This window comes from Miniopterus natalensis, chromosome 7 (assembly GCF_054644295.1).
Source record: "Miniopterus natalensis isolate mMinNat1 chromosome 7, mMinNat1.hap1, whole genome shotgun sequence".
NCBI lineage: Eukaryota > Metazoa > Chordata > Mammalia > Chiroptera > Miniopteridae > Miniopterus > Miniopterus natalensis.
The window spans coordinates 308575-321298 of NC_142087.1; the positions used below are offsets into that span (position 1 = coordinate 308575).

Consider the following 12724-nt stretch of genomic DNA (forward strand, 5'->3'; position numbering starts at 1 on the left):
CTCTAAGGTGACCTTAAATTAATTCAACTTGAAAAATGACAAGAAAATATAAAGAGAAAATGAAAGGTAAAATAAGACACCAGGTCTATAAAACTGTGTGTACTTATAACCTACAAGTTTCAGAACTGCCTTAAGATAACACTCTTGTTCAGTGAAAACTATCACCAACATCATGTTAGAGGAAAATGGTAAATTAAAAAATAATCTTTTTAAAAGGTACCTTTTTTTTCTCCCATAGCTTCTTTAAGTTCACTAGCTTTTTTCCCATTTTTTCCATTAGGAAAGTATTTTTCAAATCCTGTTAGAAAAGGGGGGGGAAAATACATGTCCTCAAACTAAAAGTCATCAGGTTTTATGTGTTTGTTTTTAAAGCAACTGACACATCATTAAAAAGCATAAACTAAAAGTATAACATTTCTTATGTAGGACTAAATCGGTCTAATACACTTCACAACCCAGGGGTGTACCATCAGACAGGAGGTAGGGTGGCTTACAGGAGGAGACAACCTGAAATATCACCTATGCACCTGCTTAGTAAACACTTACTGTGGCATGGCTCTTTAACAAGAAGGTAGAACATTATGGTCGAAGTGTTTACCTTTTGGAGGTCGAGAACAGAATCTTTGATAAGCAGCAATTACATCTGTCAAAAGAGAATTTCTGCTGGTCGTTGCTTGAGCTGTAGCATAGCGATAAAGCTGCAACATGACACATATGAAAGTATGAATTACATTAAAATAAAGAATTTTTTTAAAGAGCTTCACTTCCTAATATCATAATGTGGATGAAATGTTTCTCCTTTCAACAGGTGGTTACAGACTAGCACAGAAAGATGCTGTCCAGGGACGTCGAGGGTTGTCTGGCACTGGGCCACTCCGTCCAGCGACATAAATCACAATCCAGAACACAAGAGTACTTCAAACTCACACATAAGTTAGAACTGTAGCCCAACTACACTCTCTGCCAACACATTCACTTGGGTATTGTTTACATAATTTGCAGCATTCAAAAGACAAACTCAGACACCGAAAATCTGCTGCTCCATGTTGACTAATTTGCAGGGTAATACTGAAAGATTACTTACCTGAAATTAAAGAACAATGCTGCTTATAAACATAATACTAAATTTATCTTAGTTTAAAGATAAGAAAGTTATGGTCCAACATCACTGATAACACTTATACTAGGAACATTTGCTAAAGATACTTGATATAGTGTCATTCCAGTGAGAACCCTGGTTACACAACTCCCATTACAGATACACCTTTGCTTTAAATAACATGTTGCCAAAAAGTTGTGTGTAAGTACCATCTAGATAAATCAAAGGATAATGTAAACAAACTGAGGACGCTTCCTATTAAATTTTTAGCTGCACAGTTAAAAGCAAAGGTAAGGCACACTGAGGGAATATATCCAAATTTGGCAGTGAAAAAGTTCAAGTACTCTTATCCTTTTGCAAAGTAAAAATTCACCACCATATTTTGGGAGGACAAGCTTTTCAATACAGAAGAGAATGTTTAAAGTGAAGTTCATCTATATTAGCATCTATCATTATTTGCCTCCTTTATGGTCTGATGAGAAAAGTAAAACATCACAAAACCATATAAAAACCACTTCACATTCACTAGTGTGGCAATAGTAAAAAAGACTGACAACAGCAACTACTGGTGAGGATATGGACAAAAGTGGAGTCCTCGTACGCTGCTGGTGGGAATGGGAAATAGTGCAGCCACTTTGGAAAAGTCTGGAATCCTCAAAATGTAAAATGTAGCCCTGGCGGGGTGGCTCAGCTGATTGGAGCATCATTCCGTACACCAAAAGGTTGCAGGCTTGATTCCTGGCAAAGGGACATACCTAGGCTGCAGATTTGATGTTTCTCTCTCCCCCTTCCACTCTAAAATCAATGGATATGCTTCCATTGATTTTAAATGTGGTATGTTCACACAATGGAATATTATTCAGCCATAAAAAAAAAAGAAGTATTGATAAACGCTACCACACAGATAAGCCTTGAAAACATGATGCTAAGTTCAAGAAACCAGACACAAAAAGTCACATATGATTCCATTCATATGAAATGTCCGGAATAGGTAAATCCATAGAGAATGTAGATTAGGAGCTGCCTTGGGCTGGAGGAATGATTGGGGAGAAACAGGGAGTGACTGCTAATGATCACAGGACTTCTTTTTGGGGTGATAAAAATGTTCTGAAATTAAGACATAGATGAGGTTGTGAATATACTAAAAAACACTGAATTGTACACTTTAAAATAATGAATTGTATGGTATGTGAAAATGACAATTAAAACAAATAAAAAATGAGCTTATTTAACTTCAAATTAATACACAATTCTGCACAGCAAAATAGGACAGAAACACTGATACTATTCTTGATGGACAGCAACGCTGGCCTGACAGTTATCACTGTCAGAGGACTTCCTTACACCTCAGCATGGATGATTCACAGGGACAATAGTGTCACTCCAAAGAACGGCCTTTTAGATAAGATTCCTGACATAAAAACTGCAAAATAAGAAGGCAAATCCTACCTGCTCATTATATCTAAGTCCAGTAATCTCCAGGGGCAAAAAGAGAGGAATTAGAGCAAGGCAAAATAGGGAAATGAATGCAATGCAAGAAACTGAAAAGGGCGAGTGCCGGGCAGTATGGAGTAGAAGGAGATGGCTATAATCCAAGACTGGTGAGGGAGCGGCAAAGAGTAAAAATCATGAATGCAGGTGTGGATGAAAAAGAAAAGCTGTAATAAACCTAAATGAGAGAAACCTCATGGGGTGACCTGACCACTGAGTTCCTAACTGGGAAGGTTATGGTGGGCAGCCACACCCCAGGCATACAACTTCTTTAAGTAAAAGTTTTACCTTTGCCTTAAGCAAGCCGTCCATTGCGTCTGTGCACCTAACACACCTTTGAAATGCCTCTTTTTCAGACCCCTCAGAAGCATAACTACCCTCAAGAAAACACATAATCTTAACTATCCTGTTATCCAATCCCCACCCTGCTTTCTCCCACCTTCATGTCGTCTTCCTTACGTTCCCTCCTTAATTCTAAATGTGTAAAAGAAACTGCAAACTGCCTTTCTCCAAAGCATTTTTCTGTTTCTGGCATTGTCATCAGTTTGGTCCAAATAAACTCATAAAAACTCTTTACAGGTTTGGATACTTCTTACTTCCACACAGGTACTATCAATACCCCCTTTTAAGTGGAGAGGCTAAAATAATTTCCTAAAATAATTTGGCTAGTAAGAGGCAGATTCCTGTGACTGACTTGAAGGCCTTAACCCACCATGTTCCTTTGCCTCTACATGTGTACCTCTAGGTAAACCAGTGCAAAGCTGGCCTCAAAAGAACTGACGGCAAAAACCTGTGTCACTGAAATAGCAGACTTCCACTACTTACTTCATGAACCTTTACTGGAGACAGATTGAGACAGGCCAGTAAGCCAGGACAAGTGGAATAGGGAAATTGGGACAGATAACGGAACAAACTGGACGAGCAAATTACAACCAGATACAGAAGGTCACCTCCCTAGATATAACATCTATGCCTCAGTTGTATTTCAGCTCCAGGCCCAGAAAAGCAGCAAAACCAGGTGGGTAATGACTAATGACCCCCTGCCCTGGTGATGACCAATCAGTAGAGACCACCACCTGGACAGAACTGATGAATATTCTGCTGAAAACTTCCCCTGAGACCTCCCCTGAAACTCCCACCTGCAAGACAGATAAATGCCTCAAAACAAAGGACCCAGGGCATGCCCCAGCTATCCCCTTTTCCTTCTACTTCCCCCACAGGCCTGCATCTCCTAAACGCTAAGGGACCCCAGGAGACTTGCAACCAGGGGAGCCACGGGCAGTGGCAGCTCCGCCGGGGCTGATCCCCTGAACCCGTCTCCAAGGCCCCTTCCCTCTGACTTCCTAGTGGGCTCAAGCAGCCCTGCCTAGGCTCTCCTGCTGCTTCTTCCACCCCGGCCTGAGGCAGACCTGCTCCGGCCACATCCCCGGTCCCATAACAAGATGGCTGCCACCACTTCAGAAAAATGTACTCTCACAGCCCAGCAGGGAGGCCCTGCATCTGCTGGTTATCACCAAGAGCAGTGGCCTTCTACTGAGGACAGACAGGCCTCCTCATGTAACAAAAACCAGTCCCTGCCTACTCCGATGAGGCGTCATTAACTATCACGTAGTATTTATTGGTGTGTACTGTGTGCTAGACACAGAATGCTAGCTACAGCCCCACTCAACAGATGGGAACGTGGAGGCGCAGAGAGGTTACAGAACTTAACCCCAAAGCCTGTCCTTTTATTACATCATGCTCATGCTGTAGACTCTTAAAAGGCGTACCGAGCACAGGCATCCTAGTTTCCAACATTATCAAAGGTAAAACGAAGGCAACCAATGCCGACGATATGACAGGTAAGCTCCTCTTAACCTTTTCAGGCCTCAGTTGCCATGCTTGTGAAACTGGTTCACAATGAATGAAGTCAGAGGACCCTCGAGGACGATCTCTGAAAGTTCCCTGACGCAAAGATCCGATTCCACCGGAGACAGATGTTTCCCAAAATCCAACTCGCTACCAGCGTCAGACAAGCACGAGCGTGCTCGCGAGAACCACGGGGCACACCACCCGGAACGCAACGCACGCGGCCTCATTCGCGAAGAACTCGCCCCGGACGCCGGGCGGTCCGCGAGCGCGCCCAGGGGCCGGTGACCTTGACGCCCTGCTCCCCGGACCCGGAAGCGGGCCCGGCCGGGGCGGAGGGCGCGGGGCGCCCGGGACTCACCGTCCGCAGGTAGGACCGTTTGTTGGGGCCCACGCCGCCGCCTGTAATGAGCAGCGGGGGCAGGCCGCGGGGCCAGCAGCCGCCCCGGCCCCACAGCAGCAGGCAGCGGTGCGCCATGGCTGCCGGTGCGACCCGCTCGGGCAGGGGGCGCTGCGCAGGCGCGGCTCTGCGGCCGGCGGAAGGACTGCGACCGGTGGCTGCGGCCAGCGGGGGACCGCTCGAAACTGAGACACCGCAGGACAGTGCCGTGGGCCCGCCGCTCAGGGGCGAGCCCACGCTCTCGCGGCGCGCTTTTCCCGACCTCGGCGCGCTGACGTCAGCCGTAAGGCGGCCCTCGGTCCCGGCGGCTCCCGCGGCTCCGCACGTCGCCCAGTCGGGGCTGGAGGTGGAGCCTACGGAGAAGAGCGTGGAGGGCGAGCGGAGGGCGGTGGGCGGGGCGGAAAGGGGACTGGAGAATGGGGAGTAGAGGGCGGGGCCGGCGGCGGGGCCTAAGGGGAGGGGCCTGGAAGGCGGTGGGCGGGGCTGCGCGGGCGGGGCCTAAGGGAGGAGGGCGAGCGGAGGGCGGTGGGCGGGGCAGAAAGGGGACTGGAGAATGGGGAGTGGGAGGCGGGGCCTGAGGGGAGGGGCCTGGCAGGCGGTGGGCGGGGCCTAAGGGAGGAGCGCTGAGGGCGAGTGGAGGGCGGGCGCTAGTAGGAGGGCAGCGGCGGGATAAGATGCGAAAGGCTGCTGGGGCCTCAGACCCCGTAGGAGCGAAGCCACCTTGGACGTTTTGGCCATTCACTCTCTCTGTAAGTCGCCGGTCAAATATTTTGAGCGCTTACTCAGTGATGGGCATCGTTCTCGGCTCTAGAGGGGCCGAAGCACATACCTGAACTCCTAGGAGAGCAGTGCAGAGACCCAAGCCAGAGACCGAACTGCCTAATAAACGTGCTGGGACTCTGACGTCTAACGCTTGGGCCCATCAGGAGCCGTTTCAAAGAGAAGTGATTTTCAGATACTAGGGTGAGTTCTCCGGGCAGTGGAGACCTGTCCGTTGTGTATGGGGATGGCTGCTTTGTATATGCATCCTGGCGTGTGGGGGATGCGGCGGGGGCACAAGTGAGAACATACCAAAACATTGGTTGCTACTACCACAGTATCAATACAGCGGAGGGGCAATCGGCCACCTTCTTTATTTGCCATGCCACCCAGGCATTGCTCACGGCGTTTGTGCACCCAGTCTGCTAGTTTGGATTTTTGTGAGGAAGTCAGCGTCCTGATCTTTGAGAGTGCATCAGCCTCCGTTAACGGGAGGCAAGCCAGACTAGTTGGCAAAGACATGATAGACTGTCAGACATGGGTGCCTCAGCAAGTGGGAAACCCAAGACTGTGCCTGGGCTACTAGGATTTTTGTTTCCTCAAATGCAGCTTCCTGCTCACCTTCCCAACACCAATGAGTGCCTTTTTTTTTTTTTTTACCAGCCAATATAATGGGTACAAACACTGAGCCAGATGGGGAATGAAAGCCCACCAGTATCCTAAAAGGACTAAAAAGCTTTGTAACTGTTTCACTGGTTTAGGTGTGGGAAAATATTGTATCTTGTCAATGACTGTGCCTGGTATGGGACACATCTTACCTGACCAAGTAACCCCCTAGGAACTTTACAGCCAGGCTCAGGCTTTGTATCTTTTGTGGATTTATGGCCCATCCTTTCTGTTGTACGTGGTTCAGGAAGTTTTCTGTAGCAGAGACAAATCTTTACAGGTTAACATTATGTCATCAATGTAATGATCCCATTTCACAGAGGTTGGGAAGGAAAACAGTGACAGGTCCCGAGACACCAAGGCTATCTAAATAGATTGAGGGAGTACTTGGAAGGTATACCTGAAGTGGGAAACAATTTTTAAGTTTTTTTATCTCTGTGAGGGCATCAGCCCATCCAGAAAATATAGCTACAACAACAAGAATATATTGATAACCCATACTAAGTGGCAGTTGAATGAAGTCCAGCTTAAATGCACTATGGTATATGAAGGAATGTAAAAACTGAAAAATGGGGTTTGTCAGGGAGCCTGGAAGAACCAAGCTGCCGTCCTGGGTTTCCCATAGCCTCAACCATTTAATTAAATTACAACCATTGTTTATCCATCTTAATTTTTCTGATTCAGGGGCAGACTGTTGCCACGTTACACGGACATCAAGATGGGATGGCAAAACTCTGGCGGGGGGTCATTTTTTCAGAAACAGAATGGACTTCATCCACATGTGCCACAATCTGCTACTCAGGTTCAGTTCTTTTAGTGCGTGCCTCAGTTCTGATGCCAGACATCTCATATTTTGAGGAATTTCACATAATTTCTGGAACATATATAACTTGTACAAATATAACATTAAAAAGTCTCAAGATTATTTTTTATTTGATAATGATTTTTTCCATGTTATTTCAACATGCCAAATAAGCCTACTTAGTTTAATATTTCTGTTATAAGGACAGGAAACAAATATTTTAAGGTATTCCCGGGGCTCTCTGGAATACCCCAAAGCCATTTCCAGGTCAAGAAAGGAATTCTAATTTTATATCAGCTTATTTTTTATATTTAAATTTATGTACTCAATTAGATTTATTTCTATCTTATTTAGCTTGACCTTTACATTTTTCTTTTTTAAGATTTCTTTTTGCCCTGGCCAGGTAGCTCAGTTGGTTAGAGTGTTGTCCCAATATGCCAAGGTTGTGGGTTCAATCCCTGGTCAGGGCACATACAAAAATCAACCAATGAATGCATAAATAAGTGGAACAACAAATCGATTTCTTCTCTCTCTCTTTCTTTCTCTCAAATCAATAAATTTTTAAAAGTTTATATTTACAAACCTTCTACAACTTTTCTTTTTTACATTCAGATTTTGTCTTGGTTTTTTCTTTTCCTTTCTGAAACAACCAGCCTTACTTTATGACAAAATTAATTTTCTCTTTTTCAAAAATATAGTTCCACGCTTTATACCTTTTTTTTTTACTGAAAACATATATTATTTTTCATTTATCTTAATTAGAATTTTAACTCTTAGATAACTGATAAACATCTATGTTTTACTTAAACCAACAAACTCAAAGCACTACTTTGAAAAGACATGCATCCATATGTTTATTGCAGCATTATTTACAACAGCTAAGAATGGAAGCAACCTATATGTCCATCAAAAGATGAATGGATAAAGAAGAAGTGGTACATATATACAATGGAATAGGACTCAGTCATAAAAAAGAATGAAATCTTGCCATCTTCCGCAAAATGGATGTACCTAAAGGGTATTGGGGTGAGTGAAGTCAGACAGAGGAAGACAAATACCATATGATTTCACTTATATATGGAATCTAAAAGAACAAAATAAACAACAAGCAGATCAGAGACAAACATTTTGACAGTTGACAGATGATGAACAGGAAGGTTGGGGAGTTAGGGTCTGGGTGAAAGGTGAAGGGATTAAGCAGTACAAATTAGTTACAAAATAGTCATGGGAGATGTAAAGCACAGCACAGGGAATATAGTCAATAGTATGGTAATAACTATGTATGGTGTCAGATGGGCACTAGATTTATTGGGTATCACTTTGTAAGTTATATAAATGTCTAATCACTGGGTTGTACACTTGAAACTCATATAATACTGTATGTCAACTGTAATTGAAAAATTAAAATTATTTTTTTTAAAAGGAATAAAGTGCCCAGCTGGTGTGGCCCAGCGGTTGAGCATCGACCTATAATCCAGAAGATCCAGGTTCGATTCTCGGTCAGGGCACATGCTGGGGTTGCAGGCACAATCCCCAGTAGGGGGCGAGCAGGAGGCAGCCAATCAATGACTCTCTCTCATCATTGGTGTTTCTATCTCTCTCCCTCTCCCTTCCTCTCTCTGAAATCAATAAAAACATTTTTTTTAAAAAAAAATAAAGTACTGATACATGCTACAACATGGGTGAATCTTGAAAACATGTTAAATGAAAGAAGCCAGTCACAAAGGACCACATATTGTATGAATCCATTTATATGGAATGCCCAAAATAGGCAAAGCCATAAAGACATAAAGCTGATTAGTGATTGCAGAGAGCTGAGGGTATAGCTGATAGACTATACAAGAAACTAATAAAAGTGGTTACTTACAGAAGGCAGGGTGGCATGGATCATCTGAGACTGCCCAGTGTACACTTTTCATATTGCTTACCTCTTTTGAATCATGTGACTATACTACCTATTCAAATAAAACATAAAATTTGAGAATATTAAAGGAGACTATTTTAGTGCTGAAATTACAAGTTTTTAAAAATAATCTTATGCTTATTTATATTTTCCAAATATCCTATAGTAAATGCACATTAGCTTTATAATCAAGAAAAAAATATGACTTTTAATATACAAAGTTTGGGATCATTTTTTTCACCAGTATAGCAGAGTATAAAGTTGCAAGGGAGTAAAAGTCTCGCACTTATTTTTGCTTAAATGTAACTCTAAGTAGTTTTATTTCTGTATCTGTTCATACATTTTACATGTATTTGCAAGTACATTAAATGTATTTTTACATGAATAAAATTGTACTTTATGCACCTTGCTTTTTTGATGAATATATATTTGTATGTTAATAACATATGGTTCCACCCCATTCTTTAATCAGCTCCATTGTATTCTTTGGCAAAGGTGTAACAGGTCTGAACTGAGGTCATTCAGACTGCTTTCAATTTACTTCTATTTCAGATGCTACAATTAATGTATTCTTATAGATGCATATATACACATATGCCAGTATCCATTCGGAAGATGGTTTCCTAGCAGCGAGGTTGCTTAGTAAACATGATTTAAAAAAAATAATTTGCAAGTGGTTGGGGGATAGGACCTTGAGGCAGCACATGCAGAGCTGTGCTGCATATGTTTTCCCACTAGGTGACAGGAGAGGTCTAAATTTCTAAGACAACCGAGGCTTGTGCATTTCAAAACCTTAAAATGTGCGTGTTTGTGTGTATGTTTTAAATGATGTTGGTATTGTTCCCAGTTCCTCTGTAATGTTCTGATGCTGTGTTTTCGATAAGGTGAGGCTGACATGGTATTTTCCAGGGGTGGTCAGGTCTTGTGCTGCTGTTCCCAGTAATGTGCCTCAGGTAATAAAATCTAAAAAACTCCCACAATGTCTGATTAATATCGTCTAGATGACAATGAATAAAGGAATGCATTATGACATCAACACCGAGGTATGTCAATGCAAGTTTCATGAATGACAATAGCAGAACATTTAAAATATTCCTAACTACTTGATAGTGATAAAATTTTACTTGATAGTGATCAAAAATTTTTTTAATTGTTTACCACAAGCGTTTACATAAATCATAAAGTTCCAAGATTTTCCCCAATTGTACCTTCTTGCTTATGGCAAGACCCCTTAGTCATAAGCCATTTTTTGAGCTGTTACTGTAATACCAGAGGGCATCAAGGGAAAGGATTTGCAAGCTAGGAAGGAAATGGTGTTTTAGGTTTCTAATGAAAACCTACATAAGCTATAATGGAGAGAATTCAAGTGCTCCGAAGCAGAAATAAGGTGCAAATTTGAAAATATGTATTGGAGAAACTTCAGAAATTGTGTTGGGAAGAGGAATTAATTATATGGATTATATACCATAGAAATAAAAGGTCACAGATATTTACTCTGTTTTAATAATATGCTAGTACATCTCAGCTATTTGAGGCTCAGGATAGTTCTGAGTTTAGAGAACATGCCTTGGATTTCAATAGTCTATACATAGGATCTTACAAAATCTAGATGCCAGTGGCACAGGCTCGGAATTGCTGACCTTCTGCCATCTCATTCCGCCAGTGTGGCAGGTTGGAGAATCTGTAAACTGAGTCTTTGCCATCACTGTATTTGAATATCAATTAAACATCACAGCCCAATTTTTGTTATTGTCCTGGGGTAATGAAGCAATGTCCATGGCAAATGGGAAAGAAACAGATCCAAAAGTTCTTCAAAACTTCTTACCTGCTAGAAGATTGATTTTCTCCCTAAATTAAAAAAACTACTCTGATACAGCAATTTTCAAACTTACTTATTTTTAGCAGCTGACATAAAAATGAAAATTTGACACAGAATTTTAATACATAGGAACTAAATAGGTAAGAAAGAAGTAGGGCCGGTTGAAAAGTCTCTTAATTTACCCCACAGGTGACCCCCCAAAGGCAATAAGCTTCCCTGAACCATGGGCTAGATGCCTCTGTCTGTGGTTACACCAGATGGAACCCCACCCAGCCGATCCCAGGTTCATGACACCCTCGAAGTCAGCAGTGACTCACTGAACAAGCAGTCATCAAGTGCTTCTGTTTGCCAGCCACTGGGCTAGATCCTGGGTGCCCAAGACGAGGAAGGCTACACCCCTATCCTTGAAGAGCTCACATAGTCTAGAAACTTCAGGGAGCTTTCTGACTGCCTGGGCTGCTCATTAAAAATGCCTATTTCTGGGTTTTACTCCAGAGATGTCAGTTCCAAAGGTAGGAGGTGGAACCTAGAAATCGGCCTCTTTAATGAGCATTCATCTAGTGGGAGAGACAGAAACACAAACAATTAAAGTAATTATAAAACATGCTAAGCGTCATGACAGAGGAATGTGGGAGCAGTTACAGGAGGAGGGAAGGAGTGAGGAGCACCCACGGGGAGAGCGAGCAAAGCTCTGGGAGTACATTCCACACAGACCAGGCTGACAGGACGAGTAGTGATGGTCTGGGCACGGTGGTGGCCCCATTCTCAGGGCCCAGGTAGGAGCCTGTTAAAGGAGCCCAGAGAGGCTGTGAGGGACTGCGAGGTCAGAGGGCAGCGGGGATGGTAGGAATAACACTAAGTGACAAGGGCTGATGTTCATGGTTACTGCCCACAAGTCACTGGACTAAGGATTTCTCATTGAATTCCCACAGGTCCCACAGGGTAGGTGCTACTAGAATTCCCGTTTCATAGACGATGGCACTGCCATTTGGAGAGGGTGAGCGGTGTGCAGAAGGGGAGCCAGGTCCAGAACCCAGGTTCAATCACCTTCCCATCTACGCCTCCAGCTCTGCTAAATCGTATCATCCCTTAAAGGGCGTAGAAGCAGCAGTGGACTGAAACGATCTGTAAGAAGTAAATGCCAAAGGCGACTGATTGGGTACAGGGTAAGGGGTGGCTCTAGCTCGCACCTAGAGAGTGAGTCCTGGGAGAGGAGTTTGCTGAAGGAGCAGGATGCTTTGGACATGACTGAGGTGGGGCCCTAGGGACTGTTCCGTGGGTACCTGGACATAGGGGCCTGAAGCCTGGAGTAGAAAGAAGAGAGAATACAGCTGTGGGAGTTAGAGGAAACCATGAACTTGCTGAGTTCACTTGGGAGAAGGCGTAGGGCGAGGAAGCAGAACAGAGGGGAGGAGGAACGGGCGAAGCTGACCGAAGGAATATCGAGTGTCCTTGGAACCAAGGGGGCAGAGTTTCAAGGAGAGAGCGCCCAGTGGTTCAAGTGCGGTGGAGAGGTCTAGAAGGGGAAGGACTGGCAGGACCCACTGGACTGGAAAATGCCGTGGTTTACTGATGACCCTAAGGAGGGGAGTTCCTGGAGCCGCTACAGCGTGCTGCGGAGTAGATAAGGGGTGGAGCAGTGGGGACAGCAAACGTGGCCTCGTCCTTCGAAAGGTTTAGCCGAGAAGTGGGGAGAATATGCATAGCGCTTGTAGGGGGATGCAGTAGCTGAAAAATACCTCTCCAAGGCTTCACACATTTACAGGTTTGGCATTCACCACCATCAACTTCTAGAATGGCACGCCTAATCCATCCTTTCCCTCCGTGTGTCCAAAATGAGAGAAACGGTTCTCAAGCCAACAAAATGCAGACGAGGCATTTCAACCAAAGATAAAGGTTAGGGATGACTTTTGCTCCTGAGTTCTTCATTCCTTAGA

The 12724-nt window shown here is 43.8% G+C and overlaps 1 protein-coding gene across 2 annotated transcripts in view; it reads right to left on the reverse strand.

The window, feature by feature from the left end:
• The window catches only part of AFG3L2 (AFG3 like matrix AAA peptidase subunit 2), a 33879-nt gene extending 28948 nt beyond the window's left edge, over positions 1 to 4931 (reverse strand). For both annotated transcript variants that reach the window (XM_087818661.1, XM_087818660.1), the window contains exons 1-3: positions 4800 to 4931; positions 599 to 698; positions 221 to 298 (exon numbers count right to left, since the gene is read on the reverse strand). In XM_087818661.1, the coding sequence (XP_087674787.1) occupies positions 221 to 298; positions 599 to 698; positions 4800 to 4916 (295 nt within the window). In that variant the 5' untranslated portion in view covers positions 4917 to 4931. The remainder of the gene's footprint in view (positions 1 to 220; positions 299 to 598; positions 699 to 4799) is intronic.
• Positions 4932 to 12724: the final 7793 nt, after the last annotated feature.